Source organism: Cricetulus griseus, chromosome 3, assembly GCF_003668045.3.
Source record: "Cricetulus griseus strain 17A/GY chromosome 3, alternate assembly CriGri-PICRH-1.0, whole genome shotgun sequence".
Classification (NCBI taxonomy): Eukaryota; Metazoa; Chordata; class Mammalia; order Rodentia; family Cricetidae; genus Cricetulus; species Cricetulus griseus.
The window spans coordinates 75,139,052-75,160,609 of NC_048596.1; the positions used below are offsets into that span (position 1 = coordinate 75,139,052).

Below are 21,558 nucleotides of genomic sequence, written 5' to 3' on the forward strand. Positions count from 1 at the left end.
GTGCTCTCTCTTAACACTGCTCTTTCTTATAAAAAACCACTTCATTTTATATCCATGGCTCACTGGTCCTCAGGGCAGTGTCCTCTAGAATGTTGCTCTGAGACATGATGGACAAGAGGCTGCCACACTTGGGACCTATCTGAAATCCTCCCTGATATGATAGAACGCTACCTGACCTGGAGCGTCTGTGGTAGTCAAGAGAGCAAGCTAGGCCCAGCTGTTCTCATTTTGTCACCCCAGCACCAACTTGTAGCTTCCTGGGATGCATTCCCATTTCCTAAAATTGCTACTCCAAGCCGCACCCAGCTAAACAAGCCCTGTAGCTGCCACGCGATATCGATAAGTTTTCTTTTTCCATTCAGGGTTCATATTTATTATGTGTTAAAGGCCCAGGTACATGTTAAGCTCCTAGAAGATAGGCCTTAAGAATGAAAATAGAAGAAGGGAAGGTGGAGAAATTGCTCAGTGGTTAAGAGTACTGGCTGCTCTTGGATTCAAATCCTAGGCACTCATGTGCATCTTACAACCATCTGTGGCAGGAGATCTAATGCCCTCTTCTGGCCTCCTTTGGTACTGCATACATATAGTATACAGACATACAGGAATGCAAACAAAAAAGTTAATAAAATTTTTTTAAAAATTGAAAGTTGTGGGTGAAAAGATGACTCAGCAGTTAAAAGTACTTGCTGTTCTTCCAGAAGACCTGGGTTCAGTTCACAGCACCTAATTTAGGCAGCTCACAACTGCCTGTAATTCTAGCACCAGGGGGTTCTACCCCTTCTTCTGGCCTCCGTGGGCATTTGTACATATGTGGCAGGCAGACATGCAAACACGTAAATAAACCTTGAAGAGAAAAGAAAAAAGAATGAAGCGGGCCATTGGTTAGGGATGAGGGGAGAAGTGCAGACTCCTGTCCCCTCCTTCTGTCTTTCACTTTCCATCATGGTACACCCCAGGAAGCCTAGTCTGAACTCCCAGCCTGCTCTGCCTCAGCCTCCAGAAATTTGCTGGTTTTGGAGTCAGAAACCTTGTCCCAGTGCACGTGCATGTGCACATTCATTCTCTGTGACCCTGGCCAGGTGGCCTCTGTAGCCCTGGTTTCCTCTTGTGGGACATGAGGGCAGTAATGAGGATACTGCTGAGTTCTCCATAGCCTGACAGCAGTCTCAGCAAGAGTGCTGGGCTCTTCCCTCCCTCTGGGGAGAAGCCAGGTAGGCCTGGAGCTACTGTCTGCTTTTGGAAGTGTCACAGTAGGTGGTGCCCAACTCATGCTCTGAAACTAACTGACCCTAAAGTCACCTAGGATCATCAGCTGACAGGTACCTCTAGTCCTTCTGAGCCCAAAAATGAGAGGGTGGTGGGGTCTTACGTCAGGAGCTGGCCTGGTGGACTCTCCCTTGAATAACAGGACTTGACTGTGCCCCTCAGGTGTGGTGTCTGTTTGGTCCTACCCTTTCTGACCCCTGGCTTTGTGTTTCTGTTATGTAGGAGAGTGGTGGCTCCCAGAAAGCAGGACGGCATGGCCCAGGCCAGGACAAGCCTCACAAAACGTATCGGCTGCTGAAACGCAGGAATCTGATCATAGAAGCTGTCACCAACCTCCGCCTGATTGAGAGCCTGTTCACGTAAGTGTGCCGCTGTCCCTCTGTGACTGCCCCTCTTTACCAGCCATAGAAGGGACTGAAAGGCCTCGGGGCTCCCTCACCATGTGCATTTATGCTGTCCCAATTGTGGTTAAGAGGATGTAGATTTGATTCCCGTCATTGGCAAAGGTAGACCTTGAGAATTAATGTCCTAGATGTCACAGAGCCTGCACTGGCTTTCCTCCTTATCTGAGTGAGTTACTTTTGTGTAGCTCTGACAGGTATGTGAGAGAATAACTTGAAGGAGGATTTGTTTTAACTCATGGGTTAATGGCTTCTCTGTGTTCTCTTGGCTCTGTGTGTGTGGTAGCAGGAATATGTAGCCAGAGAACTTCTTCACCTTATGACAGCCAAGAAGCAGAGAGAGGGCAAGGTCTGTCTCCAGTGACCTCCTTCCTCTAGCCAGGCCTCACCTTGCAAAGTTTCCAGAACCTCCCAGTATCACCACCTTCTGGGTCCATGTCTTTGAACACATGAATTGTAGGTGACATGTCTTATTTTTGAAAAACTGGGGAGTTTTACAAGAGAAGAGAAACCTGCAGGCAGTGGTGTGGCAAGAGGCACCGTAAGGGCTGTGTGTTAAGGAAAGAGGAGCTAAGCTTAAGGTCTGGTCTTTGTAGCTCCTGAAGCCATCACTCTGTAGGGCAGCATCTTCAGGGCACTGAGACCAGTGTTATAACCATTGTTCAGAAGGGGCCTCACCCTGCAGTCACAGATGTGGGTTCTTCACTCTGTCTCTGGCTGATTGTGGGGGCAGGGACCACCTCAGATACATCTTCACCTTGGTCCCTTCTGTGCTCTGAGGAGTTTGTCTGGGTGTCCTCATGTCCATATTGGCCTTGCTTTTCCGTGGTTAGTGATATAGAAATGTCACAATGAATCAGAAGACTGGGAGAGATGAGTAGAAGAATGAAAAAGAACTTCAGACCAAGGACAGTGGGAGACTAGAGCTTCGCCTAGCTGGCTGTCCAGTAAGCATGCAGACTTAGCCAAGACAGGTCACCATCCTAGCACTGTTTCCCTTCCCTTGTTCCTTTTCATTGTCAGATCGTGTGATCTCTGGTGCTGTGGAGCTGCTGTGGGTAGTGGCCTATCTTCAGCTAATTGGTTTACTCTGGAAAAATGGGTATTTCATGTTCTAAGAGGCCCCCCTGTGTAGGGTGAGAAGAGCTTCTGCAGTTTCCCTGGTGCCCGACAGACCTGTTGTGGTTCCTCTATGTCTCTGCATGTTGAAATGGGAATGTGACCTTTTCTGATATCCAGGATTCAGAAGATGATCATGGACCAGGAGAAACAAGAGGGTGTCTCCACCAAGTGCTGTAAGAAGTCCATTATCCGCTTGGTGCGGAACCTGTCAGAGGAGGGTCTCTTGAGATTGTATCGGACTACAGTTATTCAAGATGGCATCAAGAAGAAGGTAATCTCTTGGGCTTCTCCTGATGCCCACACAGCCAGAAACTTTCTGGCCTATTGTCCCTTGTCATTGTTGTATCTTGATCGATCCTTTGCTGTTAGTGATTGGGACATCAAATTATGCTTCTTAATCTGGAGGGCAGGGGTCTTACCAACTTCCTGTGTGTGGCAGCTGGGAGCAGCCACCCAAGCATTAGAGCAGTGAGTTGACCCAGCCTGGAGGAAGAAGAGCAAGCAGACCTGTTAGAGTTAAACAAGACAATGTTAGGAATGCAAGAACCTTCTCCACAAAGACAGTGCAAGGGTAGTGGCCAGTCTGTGGGATGTGTCTGTTTCTGTAGTACTGTAATGGGAGCTGTTCCCATAGTAACTGTAGCTCAGCAGCTTTGCACACATTTTACACCATCAATTTTTCAGGGTCAGAGTAATTGGGATGGCGCAGCTGGACATTAGGGCTGAAAGCCGTGAGGCTGTCTTCACAGCCCCTTATTTCCTGACTGGATTTTCCATCTCAGCTGTAGGGGAGCCCTCCTTTGATACTTTGTTTCCCTTATAAGTGAGCAAGGTCATTTCTGCTTTCACATCTTTTTTTTTTTTTTTTTTAAATATACAAAGCAATACCAAAAAATGACTTAAGAAATAGTTTGCTGTTGCATTTAAACAGGCCTCATGGGCTTTTATATGTGCTGAAGTCACTTTGAAATAAAGCCATCAAGTCCCTTTGACCTACCTTCTTCCTCCATAGCTGCCTGCCACACGTCCACTTGAGAAGTGGCAGTCAGTCCTGTGCCAGCCTGTCTCACTGAAGGAGGACATACTGGGGCATCAGCACAGGGACACCATGACTTCAGCAGGTTCTTGGTATCAAATTCTACCCTAGTTTGGGCCCAAGGAGACTATCTGGCCTCAGGATTGATTTCTCTAGTGCTCTTCTAGAAGGCTAGTGCCCATCAGAGGCCTGGGGGCAGAGGGGAGGAAGGATGTCAGGTTGATACTTAGGACCACATACCCACAGAAGTGGAAGTGCATGGGACTGCAGCCTCCAGCTGCAGGGCGGCGCATGGAGAGCTGTGATATGCTTCTGAACTGGGTTTGAAGTTTACCACTGAGGCTTGATTCCTGACAGGACTTGGCACAGTGATTGACTGGAGCCCATTCTCTATACCTGCGTCCTGCCCTAGCCCTGAGACTGTTGAAGAATTTGCTGCTGGCCTGGGACAATGGGGCCACTAGGTGCCGCCATTTCTAAGTACTTTTCATTTCTTTGAGACGTTGCCTACCTTGCTGTCATTTGGGTCTCACAAAGAAGTCAGCAGTATAGGTGGATGCAGGGTAGAGGTGGGCATGGGGTTTCCTTTTTACCAGCAAGCATGGTGAGCTGGGCCTGTGGGGGTGGGGCTGCTGCCCTTCACTCTGCAATGTCAGCATAGAAAGCTACTCCTGGGGCACCCAGTCCATCATGTCTCATCATTCTTGACCTGTCTTGCTCCCCCGACCTGTGCCACTTCTGCCAGTGCTGAAGTTAATGTCCTGCCTCCTACACACCTGCCACTCACTTCCTGGATAAAATTTTATCCCCATAGCTCAAGACACAGCAGCCACTGTAACCATTCTGCCTGGATTCCCAGGGAGAGGTAACAGAAACACAGCCCTACATCCTCTGCCAGTTGTTGAGAGGTGCACTGCCAGGGTCTTAGCAGCACACAGCTAGGGAGACTGCTCTTAAGCCACACTCGCCTTCTCAGATTAATGTACAGTCGGGAATCTCAGTGGAGCAGGTGTGGGAAGCTGCCCCAGCTATCAGAAGAGCTGGTGAGATGAGACAGCCTGGCCAGGGAAACTGGGATCAATAGCTTGGGGCCCAAGACTTGGCAGTATGGTACCCAAAGGAGTTGGGATTCCTGTAGCTGAAACAGCAAACTGTCTACCATGTATTTTGCTTCTCTCTGAATTGTGGGTGTGTTGGAAATCCTGCTGTGGAACCTTAGTTCAAACCTGCTCTGCCCTCTGGGACACTCCAATTCTCACCACAGGTGGATCTGGTCGTGCACCCGTCCATGGACCAGAATGACCCTCTTGTGAGAAGTGCCATTGAGCAGGTTCGCTTCCGGATCTCCAACTCAAGTACAGCAAACAGGCAAGTGGAAGAACTCACAGTCAAACTGCCCAAGCCTGTGTTCTAGTCTGCAGCCAGTGGAGCAACCTTCTGAAGGCTTTGTGTACGCCTTCATAAGATCCTGGGTTTGCTGGCTAGAGACTCTGGCTTGTGCCTACCTAGTCTACACGGGGATTCAATTCTGAACTTCTAGTATTCTTCATTCTAACTTACCATTCTTTTTCCTTTTCTTTTGATGGTGCTGGAGATGGACCAGGGCCTCGCATATGCTAAACCAACACTATCCCACTGAGCCACACCACCTGCCTTAGTGCTTGTCCATTTGATAATTGTAGCACTTTCCATTGATGCTTCTATGCAGGAAGCTCAGTCTCATCATGGCCTAAGTCATTGCACTTTTCCCCAAAATGTCTCTCTTATCTTGCCTCACTTGCCCTCACCAGTGGGGGAGCAGATTTTGAGGTGACTCAGTTCCCGGTGGACAGAGGGCCACCCTGGAGGTATAACCTCAGTTCACAGTATCTGAACTATTTGCCATTAGTTTTGTATGTTCCTGGTTGCTGGCATCTGATACATAGCACACTGGGCTCCTTTCCCTTTTTGCTGGCAAGTAGCCTTTGAAGGCCCCCTGTATGACTACTTCATGTTTTAGACCTCGTTTACTTATGTCATCTGCCTGAGCCTATGATAAGTTGAGTCTGAAACCCCAAGCCTGGCAGATAAGCCTTGTCTTTGCTTCCAACATACTTCTGCACCTCGCATTTGGCCTGCAGGGTTAAAGTTCCACAGACTCCAGCACCCCAAGAGGAGGCAGAAGAGGAAAGTCAAGAGCCAGAGGTCCCAAGTGGATCAGGAGACTCTGACCCGAACACATCCTTAAAGTCAGAAAGCGGACGGGTGAAAAAGACGGAAGAGAAAATGGGCATAACCCCACTCAAAAATTATAAACCTGTCATAGGTAAAGAGCAGCTTCGCAGTCACCTTTGCCAGCTTTATTCTGCACAGTGGTAGATAAGTCACCTCCCTGGCACCTAGACCCTGCGTAGCCCTTGATAGCTGTGGGATAAACTGGACCAGATGTATCTGGGGTTGCCCAAGCACAGATCACACCTTTCTGCCTACAGTTCCTGGACTCGGGCGCTCCATAGGGTTCCTTCCCAAGATGCCCCGCCTTCGGGTGATGCACCTGTTCCTGTGGTACCTGGTCTACGGGCATCCTGCTGGCCACACTGGGGAGCAGCCTACTTACCACAGTGAGAGGAAAACAGGGAAGCAGGAGTCCAGCAGGCCAGGGGCCCAGCCCTCCTCTGGAAATGACTGGGACACCTCTGAAGCCAGAGACAACACAGAAAGCAGCTCCTGGGAGGCAGAAATGGAGCTCTCCACAGAGATAGGTGAGAGTCAGCCACTGGCCTGCACCTTGGGGTGAGGGTGGGGGTGGGGGATGTAAGGGGAGACAGAAATAAGTGGGAGCCACAGGCCTGTACTAGGGGAGGATAGGAGAGACAATTGTCTCCTGAGCGTACCATCTGCTTGGAGTGACTCTTGACTTTTTCCTAGTATATGTGGATGAAATCTCGTGGATGCGCTACGTCCCTCCCATCCCAATCCACAGGGACTTTGGCTTTGGCTGGGCTCTTGTCAGTGACATTCTTCTCTGCCTGCCCCTCTCCATCTTTGTCCAAGTTGTTCAAGTGAGCTACAAGGTACCTGTGACTCTGGTCCATGTCCTATGTCAGGGTAGTGGGCTGGAAGCTTATTCTCACATGATTTCGGGAAAGAAAGTACTGGGAGTTTGCCCAGGTGATGGATGAGTAGAAGGATAGTGGGTAGTGGGTGGGCAGCAAGATGGTCAGTCGTGAGAAAACATTTCCAATATTTGTTACTCTGCGTAGATTAGATTAGAATTGATAAGTGAATCAACTGAGTGGATGGTAATAATGTGCACTTCAGATAGCTTATCATTAGCTAGGTAAGAAGATAAATGTGCTGCAACAGCAAAGGGCATTTATTTTATTTTATATTCATTGGTGTTTTGCTGGCAAGTCTATCTGTGTGGGGAATCAGATCCTCTGGAAGAGGAGTTACAGACTACTGTGAGCTGCCATGTGGGTGCTGGGAATTGAACCCGGGTCCTCAGTGCTCTCAACTCCTGACCCGTCTCTCCAGCCTGCGAAACACTTTTTATAAGTTTGGTAAATGCAAAAAAGGAACAAATAGAAATGATCCCAAAACCTTATCACTCAGAGCTACTCACTGGTCATATTTTGTGTGTGTGTATGTGTCCTTAACTGAATTGCATTTATACTCATATGTCCTCTCCGCTGACACAAGATAGCAGTATTTTCTACTTGGGGACATTGAGGTTCCAGTTCTTGCTTTGACAGATGAAATGTTGATGCACAGTTTTGGTGGGTGTGTGAATGGACACCTCCAGAAACTTCCCCTCAGGCAAAATCACTGACCTTAGGGGATCAGCAATCATACTTCCCTGCTTCGAGTGTGCTCTTTTTGCCTCCCAGAAGGGTTTTAGCAGCTAGCTGTGTCCTTCTTGCAGGCCCAGCGTGTATTGTTGCCCTCTGGTGTGTGCTGGGTGAGTTGGGAGGGTAGGTAGAGAGACCCAAGGCAGACATGGAGAGGTCATAGTGTTAAGTGCTTTCTTGATCCTTGTGGCTGAACTGAACCTGCAGATGACCTCTGTAGGTGGACAACCTGGAGGATTTTCTAAATGACCCTCTGAAGAAGCACACGCTGATCCGCTTCCTCCCCAGGCACATCCGGCAGCAGCTCCTGTATAAGAGGTGAGAGTGAATCCCAGAAGGTGGGTCCCAGATGCTCACTCAGTCCTGGGAAAAGTCAAAGGCGTTGCCTGCCAGGCTGCACAGCCTCAAGGTTCTCACCAAAGACATGAGCTAGTACACTTACTACTTAATTGTAGTAAGTAAAATTTACTGCTAAAGAATTGCAGCTCCTGGAGTGTTTTGGTTTGTTCCCTTGTCTTTACTTTCCAAATCAAGCCCCAAGGTGACTGTGGGCCTCAGTGTCCTGGAGAACTAGGTAAGAAAGAGAACAGACAGCTCCTCCCTTATCCTGGCCTCGGAGCTCTGTGCAGTGTGTGATGGGAACCAGTTGCCCTCTGTTCTAGGCGGTACGTTTTCTCTGTGGTGGAGAACCTGCAGCGGCTGTGCTACATGGGGCTGCTACAGTTTGGACCCACAGAGAAGTTCCAGGATAAAGACCAGGTAGTGCCTTCCAGCCCAGTGAGGTGGGCCTGATTGTCAACCCAACCCCAAGCATCGTAGTGTTGATGCTTGTGTGCTTCTTCTCCTGATGGGTGTCTCCTTCAGGTCTTCGTTTTCCTGAAGAAGAATGCAGTCATTGTTGACACCACCATCTGTGATCCACATTACAACCTGGCCCACAGCAGCCGGCCTTTTGAGAGACGTCTCTACGTTTTGGACTCCATGCAGGATGTGGAAAGCTACTGGTTTGATCTGCAGTGTATCTGTCTCAACACCCCACTAGGTACCCTGGCTTGCTGGGCCCCTTGCTTCTTTTCCCTTTAGTGTGATCAGGGATGCAGAGCCAGAAGAGAACTTGGTGGTCATTTGTCTCTGGGACTCCTTGTAAAGTACTGTGTTGGGCCTTGAAATGGGAGGCTCTTGCCCAATCCAAACCCAAGCATTTGATGTGAACAAGGCTGTACAAGTTGGTATTTATCCAGCATCTGCTTTAAGTCATCACTTCCCTGTCTTCATGGCACTTGTGTTCTAGGGAGGAGGAGCACAAGAGAGATCCTGAGTGTGATAAAGGGACACACGGGGTATAGACTGCAGAGCTTGGTAACAAGGCTCAGAATCCCCCTAGGAGAACACTGCTGAGCTGAGTGTTGTAATCCGAGGCCACTGGAGAAGACACAAGGCAGGGGAAGTGGCTTATGTCAAGACCTTGAGGATTGTGTGAGGGAGGCATTGGAGAGAAGATGGCAGCTGAGAGTGGAAGAAGGGCTGGGAGCAGACTTGTGGGCTCTGTAGGAAGTGCAGGTTATTTGAAGAGCAGAAAAAAACCTTGGAATGCTTACGTACAAGCCGTGCAAAATGGCTTGTGTTTTGAAGCACACTCCACTGCCATTTGGAGAATGGATATAGAGTCAGGAGTAGAAGAAAGGAGATCAGAAAGAGACTCCTGGGTATTGGTGACCAAGTGGGAGACTTGTGTATGGGTTGATTGTGCTCAGCAGTCTTCTCCCCGAATGTCTGTCTGCTATGCTGTCATTGATGTGTAAGTGTCATCTCCCAGAAAGCCTGTTCAGCATTTTGTCCCTATCCTGTTTCCTCCCATGAATCGCTTTAACACATCTCCAGAGTATTGCAAAGTGCCGTTCTGGAGTGGACATCCTGTTAAGTGTACGTTGGCAGGAACAGCACAGGGCTTGGCAGGGGTGGTAGAACTCTCCTCCAGTACTTCTACTGCAAACCCCCATGGTTACCGTCAGAGCTTCCTCCATGTGAGGGAGACACTGCTTGGGTTTACACCTAAAGAGGGACTGTGGCTGGTGGAGTTACTGAACATCCACACTCTAGTGTGCCCTTGCTCTCAGGAGCTTTAAGGAGTCCAGGCAGATCTTACTGCAGTATGTTTCAGTGATGCTTTGGGGTTCAGTAGTAAATTTTTAAAGCCCTCTAATTCCCTGTAGTTTATACCTGTATAAAATGTTATGAACCAGTATGTAATTTGCAAGTTCCTAGGCCTGACAGTTGAATTTTTTGTCTCTCTTAGATGAGCAGAGATGTCACAGGCTTATTGCAGTCATTAATCAGGCATCCATTGTCCCTTTCCTCAACAAACATTTGAGGAGGTTCTGCCCCAAGTAATGTGGAGGAGCACTACGTCATAGGATTTGGTCGTGCTGTGAAATAGGAGTGTCTAAAATGTCAGCATGCATATAGATCTCCTGGATGGCATGTTAGAGTGCTATTTCCTGGGCCTTATCCAGGGAGGGCATTTGTTTTGTTTTTAAATTTTATTTATTTTTAGTATACTTTTTTTTGAGATTTAAAAAAAAAATTTACATTCATTGTATGTGCATTGGTGTGAAGATGTCAGACCCCCTGGAACTGGACAGTTGTAAGCTGCCATGTGGATGCTGGGAATTGAACCCGGGTTCTCTGGAAAAGCAACCAGTGCTCTTAATTGCTGAGCCATCTCTCCAGCCCTTATTTTTTGAGATTATAATTGTATCATTCCTTCTTTTTTCCAACTTCTCTTATGTAACTCTACCTCTTGCTCTCTCTCTCTCACTCAAATTCATGGCTACTTTTTCTTTAATTGTTTAGTATGTATTTGTGAGTGTGTGCACGTGTGTATTCATTCCTAAGTATATAAATGAAACTTGCTCAGTTATGTGATATTATTTGTATATGTTTTCAGGGCTGATCATTTTGTATTGGATAACCATTTGGTGTGCTCTTCCCTGGGAAGGATGCTTTCTTCTGCTCTCAGCACTCCTTAGTTGCCTGATGTTCTTTGTTTAGGGTTGAGGCCTCCTAAGCTCTGCTCCTCCCCTTCCACATTAGTGTGGTGCCATCCTCGTTCAGGTCTTTTATAGGCAGCCATGTTGGTGAGGCTTTACCTCACAACAAACTCCCTGTTCTCCTGGCTCTTAGTCTTTCCATTCCCTGTTCCACAGGAACCCCTGAGCCTCAGTGCAGGAGTTGTGAAGTACATGTGTCAGCTGGGACTAATTGGGGTTGGTTGTAGTTTGCTATAATGGTCCCTGTTTAAAAGAGATTCTCCTTCATGAGGCGTGAAAGCTGTAGTTATATGTGAATATATATAGGTAAGTATTTAGTGTGTGGTTAGGGATTATGCCAGCAAGGAGTGGATGTAGATTCTCCTTCAAGATCTAGGACTTCTAGCCCTGAATAGTTGGCTAGGTTTCCAGTACCAGGCATGGTTTTCCTCTTGTTGAGTGGGCCTAAGTCCAATTAGAGGGCTGTTGGTTGCTGCCAAGGTATGCCTGCCACTATTGCACCCTTAGAGTTATCATGCCATGCTGGCCATTGATGTGGTTCACAGGTATCATAGATGAAAGCATGTATGATGCTTCTTGATAGCATGAAAGCTAGTCCTCAGGGGGCAGGCTTTTAGATCAAATCCAGATCAAGGACCTCTAGTTCCTGTGTCCAAATACATGGAGTCTTCAGCAATAGGGACTTAACCTTCCACCTCTGAGAGGTAACCAAGGACAATATCAATGGCCTATAATGTTTTGGGAATTTCTTGGACAACCCTGGCCAACTACTCAAAAGAGGACTTCTCCGACCTGGTGTTGGGATTTTTATTAGACAGTCGATAGTTCTTGAAAGGAGCCTCATCAGCCCAGAAAGGGTTATTCCATTTAAACTGTATGCATACGTACACAGACTTTCATGTATTGCAGGTGTTCTTGGATGATTCCTTACAACTTTTTCAGACAACTTTTATTACACCCTCCTTCTGTATTTATCTCCCCTCCCCTGCCCTAATTAAAGCCCCCTGTTTTTGCATTTCCCCTCTTGTACCCTGCTTGTTCTCTGTATTGCCCACCCTTGTAATGGTCCCTTTTTTACTTTCAGAGAGGGAATTCTTAACAAATACATTGGTGGGCATCTTTAATATGTACAAGACTAGAGTGGCCTGAGTGTCACATGTCCACTCAAATGGGTGAGCCCTGTACAAAATCTTTGCAGTCTCCCTGAGCCTCAGTTCCTTGTCTTCTATACCAAAACTGTCAGCATACGTGTGTAGGGGGGAGTGAAGCTGAGCAAAGTGTCTTAGGTACCATTCTAGCCAAGAAAAACTGCCTGAGCTTCCCACTTTGCTATACTCACTAGCCGTGCCATCAAGCCAGTGCCTATATGACAGTCAACCAGGAAGGAGGCTTCTCCTTGTTGCAACTTGCCTCCCATTCTTAACAGACTGCACCAATAGGCATCCCCTCAGAGGTCCTCCACTGTGGCTTTCACCTTCTTTCTCTGTTTTCTCCCCAGCTCTCTCTGCATGACATTGTGAGAAGGGTTTCACCTGGGACGGTGACTCCCTCTCCATAGCATAGGGACCAAGCATCCTCTCTTCGTTCTCCCTCTGACTGCCAGCAGCTGGTAGGAAACATGTCACTGAGCCCTGCTTTGGTTGTCCAGGTGTGGTGCGTTGCCCTTGTGCACAGAAGATCTGCGCTGATCAGGGCAGTGACCCAGAAGGCAACTTGCGGAAGGAGCAGGAGAGCGCCATGGATAAGCACAACCTGGAGCGCAAGTGTGCCATGCTGGAGTATACCACGTGCGTACCACCCCTGTGAAGGCTGACCCTGCCATGACACCCACCTTTGACTAACAGCTTAGGCTGGAAGCCAGAGGCAGCAAGCCAGAGGCAGCAGTTTGATTGCCAAGGACAATGTCTGGTCCTAGATATGTTTCTGAGCATAACTTTTTCTGAAATCCCATCCATGTCAGAATTTAGAAACTGGCAGCATCACGTGATCAAGTTTTTTTTTTTGTTTGTTTTGTTTTTTATTTCTGAAAAATTAACAACTTCCCAACCTAGGATTCCAAGCTCTTTGTTTCTGCCTGCTCATCTCTGTCCTGGGTAATGAACACTGTCACACATACACACACAAGTTCTCCCACTCCATATGAATGCTTTTGACTTAGCAGGAAGGGCTCTTTCTCTGTTTGCCTTGTCGCAGGGGGAGCCGAGAAGTTGTGGATGAAGGCTTAGTCCCTGGAGATGGGCTGGGAGCTGCTGGGCTGGACTCTAGCTTCTATGCACACCTGAAGCGCAACTGGGTCTGGACCAGCTACATTATCAACAAAGCCAGAAAGGTAGGCTCCTGGGGACATTCCACACCAGCACCTGCAGCCATCATCACTATTCTCCTGCCTCCTGGCCCTTTGCTCCCTAGGACTTCTGAGCTTGTAAATTCCTCCAGGAGGGAGGGCTCACACAGGAGCAGAATGGCTGTAGAGACCCATGGAAGTTCTCATCTTACCCCATTGCTGTGTTTACTTTTCAGAACAACACCCCCGAGAATGGGCTCACAGGAAGACTCCAGACGTTCCTGTCTAAGCGCCCAATGCCACTTGGGTCTGGAGGTGTGTGTGTTGAGCGTCCACACTAGAGAGTACCAACTAAGAGGCTAGTTCAGGCAGCACCACCGTGGATTCTGCTGGCCTGTGCGGCCTCTACAGGGGCTGTTCCAAGTACTTGTATCTTTTGATTATTTTTAGGCAGTGGCCGTTTGCCACTCTGGTCAGAGGGGAAAGCTGATGCCGAGCTCTGTGCTGACAAGGAGGAGCAGTTTGAACTAGACCGAGAACCTACCTCTGGCAGGAATCGAAAAGTGCGTGGTGGGAAGAACCAGAAGCGGAAGCGGCTGAAGAAGGAGCCTATCAGAAAGATCAAGCGAAGAAGAAGAGGTACCTGGGGGTGTTCATGAGCTGGGTCTTGTATGTCCATGGCACATTGCAGTGTTACTCCCACAGGGCTGATTCATCCTGCAAAGTGTCCATTTCCCCTGTCTGCAGCCCTGACTTGCTGTGTTCCTAGCCCATTTAAGAATGAGCCCATTTCCCCAGTTTTCTCTGTGTTCTTTGCCAGCCTTTCTCTTTAGCAAGTTTCTGATTTCTTCTCACCTGGAAAATCTTCTTAGCAAGACCTTGTTATCTAAATGACGTTCCTTTCTTTTGGTTTGGTTTTGAGGGTCTGCCTCTGCTCATCTGGCCAAGCTCAGTCCTGTTGAAGTGTAACTAGGAGGAAGCTGGTATATCTTTTGATTATTTTTAGGCAGTGGCCGTTTGCCACAGCCCTCCTTGGTGGTTTCTAGACTCATTCTTCATCTGAACTGTATTTCTAATGGAAGTGAGCACTGAGGGGACTGTTCCCTAAGCATGCCATATGTTTTAACATCAACCATGGATGCAGAGAAAAGTGCTTAAGCAAGAACCTACTTTATTGGTTTGTGTTGCTGACATTCATAATAAACATCCCATCACTTGACATAGCCCTCAACTTAGCCCATTACAGATACATGAAAGACCAGTATATAGACCAGTATTCCTCAAAGGGAAAATGCAGTGACTTGATGTGTATACATGGATCCTAACCCAAGACTCCCCACAGTGTGAATATATGATGGTGCTGTCAGCTGCTCTTAGTTATGTAGCAGGCACTTTGGGCTGTTGTGTTTTTATTGTCGCTCACTGACAATACCTTTGCCAACCACTTGGGGAAGGAAGGATATATTTGACTCACAGTTTGAGAGGTTTGGTCCATGGTCTATTTATGGGCTGAGGAGGCAGAGCTGCATGGCAGGGGGCATGTGATAGAGTGGCTCACTTTTGGGCAGACAGGAGGCAGAGATGCTATGCTGCCTATGCTAGTACCTCCCTCCTTTCTGATACTCCATCAGGGCCTCAGCCTGTGGGACACACTCAGAGGCTGTCAAGGTCTCCCTCAAGGTAGACTTTGCAGGGGTGTTTTTGTTGTTGTTCTTTTAATATTTTTGCATTTACCTTTGTATATGTTTGTGTACACACGTGTGTGCACATGCAAGCCACAGTGAATTGTGAAGTCAGAGGGCAGCTTTCCAGAGTTCTCTCCTTCTACTTTGTGGGTTCTAGGATACCGGTAAACTGCTTTACCTGCTGAGCCGTCTTTACCTTGCTGACCCCAGCACATGTTTTTATACCATTGTTTTTTGGTCTTCAAGACAGCCCTAGAACATAGGCTTTTCTGTCCCCACAGTGTATAAGAATCTGCATGCACCCCGAGGTCACAGGCACACAGATATTTGGGGGCTCAGGGGTTGCAATTGGTTACCCCACTTAGTCTCTGAATATGTTTGTTCTGGAAACATCTATATAAGACACCTTCAGAGGACTTGGCAACCCAGTGGAAGCAATCACAGATTGCTGGATGATGAGAGGAACAGATGTACAGAATGAATATAGAAAGGAGTTTCATTTGAGTGGCTTACAGGTGGTGGTTCAGCCAGTCCAACAATGGCTGCCTACCTGAATCCAGTTGTTTAGTCCATGAGGCTAAATGTCAGCTCTTGAGTATACACTGTAATCCAAAGAAGTAGGCTCTAATGCTGGAGAAGAAATAGGCTTGGTAAATGAAAGCAAGCAGGCAGAGGGGGCAAGCTTCATCCTGCTAACCAGTGCTGTATTTCCTCCATCCTCAGCAAGTATCTCAGCAAGTCTTTGTTCTCTTCCTGAAGGAGTGGCCCATACCTCCATTTCTGAAGGGCCTGTGCCCTTTGTCATCCTGCCTGAGTTAGGCTGTAGTTTCCCATTGACTTATGCCACAGAACATGGTAGCACCAAGAGATGCTCTAAAGCAGTGGTTCCTTTAATATAATTCCTTGTGTTAGGGTAACCCCTGTAGTGATATATTGTTTATGATTTATTAAACCCACTGGAGATCAAAATAGCAAAGCAACCCTACTAGTTAGCCGTAGAATCCAGGCAGTGGTGGCACACACCTTTAATCCCAGGACTTAGGAGACAAAGGCAGATGGATCTCTCTGAGTTCAAGGCCACCCAAGGCTACAGGAGATTAAATCAGTCTAAAAGAGTAACAGAGCTCATGCCTTTAATCCCAGGACTCATGAGAGGTATTTAAGACCAGGAACAGGGTCTCAGAGCTGGCATTCATTCTCCAGCCACATTGAGGATAGGAAGGCATTGATTCTCCAGCCGTGCTGAGGAGAGGCAGGACTCTTGAGATTTGGTGAGAGCTTATGGAGACAGGACCAGCCAGCCCTTTCAGTCTAAGGTAGAGATTTCATTGTTACTTCATTTGGCTGTAATTTTGCTACTGTTATGAATTGTAATGTAAGTATTTTTTGTAGATAGAGTTTGACAAAGGAGTCATGACCCACAGGTTGAGAACCACTGCGCTCCAGACATAGTCTTTTTTAACCTTGATTGTGGAAAGGCAGTCCAATTTCCCCCTTGGTAATCTGGATTAATCACCCTTCCCAACATTGTTTACTCCTCTCTTAGCTTGTTGACATCAGAAGCCCAGCATGTAAAGGGGAAAGTATGAACTTCACATTCAATGGAAAATTTGTTCTGGCTCCTGGCAGGAGCACTCCCCACTTTGGATCAAAAACTTTCAGGCCAGCAGAACTTAAGGTCCTGGAACAGAAACTAAAATTGTCTTAGTAGGTCACTAGAATGATAGTGAATGCAACTATTCCTCTCCACTCCTTGATTCCCTGGATCCATAGATCTTGACTGTGGAAGAAACCATACCATATATTAGACACTGGTTCAAAACTTCTGGAAAACCCTGTCCCAACCCTCTAAGCTGCTCTAATTGGCGCTGTAACTGCGTCTTCAAAAGGCCACTGTTTGTTTCTATCAGGCTAGCTGCTTCAGGATGGTGAAAACAGTGGATTCCATGATCATGGACCCACTGTCACATTTCACTGGCCATGAAGGCCATGTTCATACTGCCAAACCTGAACCCATGACATTCAGCCAAAGAAAAACGGGTAAAAGAACTGCCCTTCGTGGTTTGCTTGTTTGGAAATGGGCATTGTCTAGTAGCTGGTAGGCTTGGTTACTTCTTACCAGTATGGTTGGGGTCCCTCCTCTCTGGAAGAAAAGCTGGTTCAAGCCAGTTGCTGAAGGTCCCTTTCCTCTCCCCTTGTGTTTCTAGGAGAGCAACCAGGAGCCAAAAGCAAAAAGCTGCGCTACCAAGATGAGGCTGACCAGAATGCCCTCCGGATGATGACCCGTCTGCGTGTCTCCTGGTCCATGCAGGAGGATGGGTTGCTAATGCTCTGCCGAATTGCCAGCAATGTCCTCAATACCAAGGTACCTGCCATCACCCAATCCCCTTGGGAGCAGCCCTTTGCTATGCTGTGAGAGCTAAGGCTCTGAGCTTATTGTCCACTCCCAGGGGCTGCCCAGAAGAGCATCTCCCAGAATCCTATGTACTTGCACTACCAGCCTGCACATTCTCCCAGCCCTCAGTTAGATGCATGTGCATTTCTGCCTGGCTGCAGTGGAGCAGGTCAAGTCATTTCGCTCTTGTCTGCTGCCCATTCCGTCTGTGTTGTCTACCTGTAATGGCTTGGTGTGTTCAGTACCATGAAGCCCTGATTTCCACCTTGGCTCTGTAGTTTTGGTACCACTGGGCTCTGAGCTGTACTCTAAGGCAAAGACACTTGGCATTTTCTGGCCATAGCCCTACACATGTGTCTTCCCTGCCTTGTTTTCAGTCAGCAAACTCTTCCTTGCTTCCAGTGTTGACAGGTTCTACAGCCTATTCAAAACTGTGCTTCACATTCCCACAGCACTTCATGACCCCTGACTCTGTGCTTCCTGCTGACATGGTATGCAACAAGGCATGAGCAAACCCATACTCCTTTATAGAGGCCAGCAGGACATGAGGACCATCCATGTCAGCTGGGTCAGGGCCACTGCAGGCAGTGATGTCAACAAATACAGCAGTTCCTAAGGGCTGATCTGTGTATGCCAACCAGGAGAAGCCAGTTAGGGCCTGCTTTGCTTTTTCCATCCCTGTTGTGATCCATTTGTCTCTAATCCTTGCATCCCACCCTCTCCTAAATTCCATCCCTATTTTTCCCTAAGGAAGATGGAGAGGTGCCCACTATCATCCTGAACTATGTCTGCTGCCTCTCACATGGGTCTTTATTACAACACTGGTGGTCAGGATTGCCTCCCTGTCCCCTATCACATAGTCCCCAACTCCTCTCTAGAATTTGGTGGCAACCTGTTAGCATTGTTAGGAAAAGCACCTGTCTTTAACCCTTTCCTGTATATTATTTTCTGACATGTTCTGAGTTTGCTATCTTAGTTCATTCTGTTTCTTCCAATAAGTATATTGGAAGATGATGTGATATAAGGCAAACAATACAGAATGGCTCTGATTATACCAAATGTATCAGTCTTTGAAACTTTCTACTTACCCAGCAAGGTGATGCACACCTTTGATCCTAGGAGTCAGAAGTTCCAGGCCGGCCCTAACTACACAGAGACGACCCTATCTCAATACTAAAAGAAAGAAACAAAAACTCTCCTGAAGCACATTTATCACTCACTTAACCTTACGTGATCCTGGGGTCTCCCTCACAGTGCTTATCAGAAAGCACAGTCCCATAGGGGACTTGTCCTGTTTTTCTGTACCTAGGCCTCACCTGGTACAATGTAGGTAGGGAAGCATGAGGTAAACTCTGAGCCTCCTTGGGAAAACAAGCCTCCTAGGGCACATTCATTCCCATTCCTTTCTGTTACCTGTCCTAAATATGAGCTCTGCAGATACTAACTGTTATACTCTGTGTTTGGACTAGGTGAAAGGACCATTTGTCACCTGGCAGGTTGTGCGAGACATTTTGCATGCTACCTTTGAAGAATCTTTGGATAAGACATCTCACTCGGTTGGACGAAGAGCTCGATACATAGTCAAAAATCCCCAGGCCTTTATGAACTACAAGTAAGCCACATTTGCAGCCGGATCATGCCAATCCAGTACTTCTAGCTCCTTTTCTCCCCCTCTACCCATCTTGGTCAGCCAGGCCATGGAGAGGCCAGCCCTGTGGGCTCTCCACACTGCATGCCTAGGGCCTTTCTTGTATGAAGCCACTTTTGCTTATTTGTAGAATGTTCTTGTTTTCTACCTGAAAGAATTCTCTGAAGGAAAAATGCCCACCTAGTCCTGACTCTTTAGAAGAGGAAACATGTCAAGAGGTGTGTCAGAGTGGTAGAGAGTTGTCAGGGAATAAGATCTGAGGCTTGGGCTCCCTGCTCCCAACATACCCTGGGGCAGAGGGGAAAAAAGGGGGTTCCAAGAGTCAGCAGGCCTGGGGTTCTGTCCTGGCCTGTGTCTTAGAGATGAGGTCATTTGCTCACCTGGAAGTAGGATGATGAAAAAACAGGGACAGCTGTCTCTGACCCAGCCCTTTCCTTTCCAACAGCAGAGATGGCAGGCTGTAGCTGACTGGGCCTTTCTGAAATACTTGTTTCTCCTTTGCTTCTCTTTGGGCAAGCCAGGTTCCACTACCCTCACAGACATGGACAGGCTGGCAGGGGGCAGCAGCACTGTGGCCAGGAACTCTGATAGTAGTAAATGGTGATGTACAGTAGTTTAAAATTCACACACACACTTCTGTTGGTCCTATCCAAATCCCTGTGATGGGGTAGGGCTGTGGGAGACTGCCATTGTCCTCAGTCTTCCCATGGAAAATAGAAGCCAAGATGGAAAATGTGAGGCTCGACCAGCCTGACTTGAACTGGGTGCAGCTCACTACAGGGTGCTCATTCCCCAAATATAGTTGTTCCACCTGTGCTCAGGTAGACCGTAGCTCTCAGTGAGCTGAAACCATGGGCTCCCAGCGGCAGGGGGCAACTTACACAGCACTGGGTCTCCCCCCCCACAGGGTCTGCCTGGCGGAGGTATACCAGGATAAGGCACTTGTGGGAGATTTCATGAGTCGAAAGGGCAACTACGAAGACCCAAAGGTAGGTCCCATGCAATGGCAGGGCCCAGTGCACTCTGAAGATAGGCACTGAGAGACTGGCTAGCTCTCAGGACCCTTCAAACACAGCGTCAGCTTGTCGGTGCTTAGGACCATTGTATCATTTTAAAGATGACCATGTATGACTTGGTATTTTCAAATGCTGTTGAGCTTAGGGCCTGTTAGGAAAACAAAGCAACTCTTTAGAAGTTGTGGGCACAGGCTTTTGAAAGCTGCTCTGTGAGTTTGCCGTCAGGTAGGCGAGACAGTGGCTGACAGGTAAGAGGTAGGTAGCTATGTGGGCTGGTACTTCTGCCCTGGCTGAGTGAAGACATCTCTGTAATGGTGGTCTGCATGAGGCAGCAGGCCGCAGGTGAGTAGGAGGGACTTGAGGATCTGGAGAGGCCAACTTACACGGGGCAGCCAGGGAAAACCAAGCTGAAAGGAGGTAACAGAGCAACATTGTCTAGCAGCTAGCATGTCGATGTGCATGGTCGGTACAGTGCAGGTCGTGTTTGCATCTCCCCTCAACCTGGGGAAGGTGGGCTACAGGTACAGGAGCTGTCAGTGTCACCTGACCCCATGGACTCCAGATTCCTAGCATAACAGTGAGTGTTCACCACTCAAGTAACAGGTAGACTCAGGAGAGGAGGTGGAAAAGACAGCAAGTATGGTGTTTGGGGACTGCTAGAGGAGTTTGCTCACAATGTCCTTGGGGCTTGCACAGTCTCCCTCCCATGGGAAGGTGTAACATCTAAGCTCTTACATTTCAGGTTTGTGCCAAGGAGTTTAAAGAATTTGTGGAGAAGCTGAAAGAAAAGTTCAGCTCTGGCCTGAGGAACCCCAATCTTGAGATCCCCAACACACTGCAGGAGCTCTTTGCCAAGTAGGTACCTTGTTGTCCTGAGTGGGCAGAACCTTGTACTGTACAGGTGGGTAACAGAGTTTAGCCAGCTGGACAGTGCCTGCCTGGCTATACTTGGTCTTGCATTGACCCTCCAAGAACTGCTTTATGTCAGGTAACCTGAGGCTCTGCATGTCCCGGCACCTATGTTTCTTCTCCCACTGAGTCCCTGCTGCCTACCTAACTAATCCAGACTGTGTGGTGTGTGCTTCTTGCTGAGTTTGTTTAGGAGACTATAAGATGGAAGAAAGGAAGAGGGAGGGGGGCCTTAGGGCCACAGCCGGGGTCAGAAGAGCTGTATCCATCCTGCACAGCTTCAGTCCCAGGGAGGCACAGGCCACTGTCCTCAGGTCAGGGTCACAAAGCTTCAACACTAAGCAGGGGCAGAAACTATGTCAAGTGGCTCTTATAACAAGCTTATGCTTTTGGCTTCGCCTGTTGTGTGCAGGAGCATACTAGTGAGAATAGTTGGGGAAGCTGGAAAATCTGAAGGGGCGTAAACCAGGCCTGTTTCCACAGCAGTATCCAGATGTGGGTGTCTCCTCCTCCTCCATCCTCATGGAGACACACTCCTTCTCCCCATACTCATAGAGTCTCCTTTGCTCTCAGTGTTTCATTTGGGACTCACACTCTAAGGTTCATTTAGTAATGAATATGGCATCCACTCTTTCAGACCTCCATGGTAATTGCCCTTGTTTGTGTATGGTGAGACAGATCTATGTAGCCCAGGCTAGTCTCTAAGTTTGGCCATTCCTCCTGCCTTAGCCTCTTGATCCTTAGGATTATGGGCATGTGTCACCACTCCTAGCTGTAGCTGTTTTCTGGGTTTTGTCTTTATTTGACAGTAAAGCACTTTCTCTTGACAGTATCTCAATGTCTGTGTCCATGCTTGTGGTTCATGTTCCCACACATGTGCATTCAAACAAGAGGCCACTTGTAATCCTAAATGAAG

At 47.9% G+C, this 21,558-nt stretch overlaps 1 protein-coding gene across 2 annotated transcripts in view; it reads left to right on the plus strand.

The window, feature by feature from the left end:
- The window catches only part of Gtf3c1 (general transcription factor IIIC subunit 1), a 68,908-nt gene that overhangs the window by 34,684 nt on the left and 12,666 nt on the right, over positions 1-21,558 (plus strand). For both annotated transcript variants that reach the window (XM_027404695.1, XM_027404696.1), the window contains exons 11-27: positions 1,489-1,625; positions 2,907-3,060; positions 5,090-5,193; positions 5,946-6,130; positions 6,297-6,566; positions 6,733-6,878; positions 7,876-7,973; positions 8,318-8,414; positions 8,520-8,697; positions 12,354-12,492; positions 12,899-13,034; positions 13,226-13,304; positions 13,440-13,628; positions 16,882-17,039; positions 18,539-18,681; positions 19,625-19,706; positions 20,476-20,588. In XM_027404695.1, the coding sequence (XP_027260496.1) occupies positions 1,489-1,625; positions 2,907-3,060; positions 5,090-5,193; positions 5,946-6,130; positions 6,297-6,566; positions 6,733-6,878; positions 7,876-7,973; positions 8,318-8,414; positions 8,520-8,697; positions 12,354-12,492; positions 12,899-13,034; positions 13,226-13,304; positions 13,440-13,628; positions 16,882-17,039; positions 18,539-18,681; positions 19,625-19,706; positions 20,476-20,588 (2,408 nt within the window). The remainder of the gene's footprint in view (positions 1-1,488; positions 1,626-2,906; positions 3,061-5,089; positions 5,194-5,945; positions 6,131-6,296; positions 6,567-6,732; positions 6,879-7,875; positions 7,974-8,317; positions 8,415-8,519; positions 8,698-12,353; positions 12,493-12,898; positions 13,035-13,225; positions 13,305-13,439; positions 13,629-16,881; positions 17,040-18,538; positions 18,682-19,624; positions 19,707-20,475; positions 20,589-21,558) is intronic.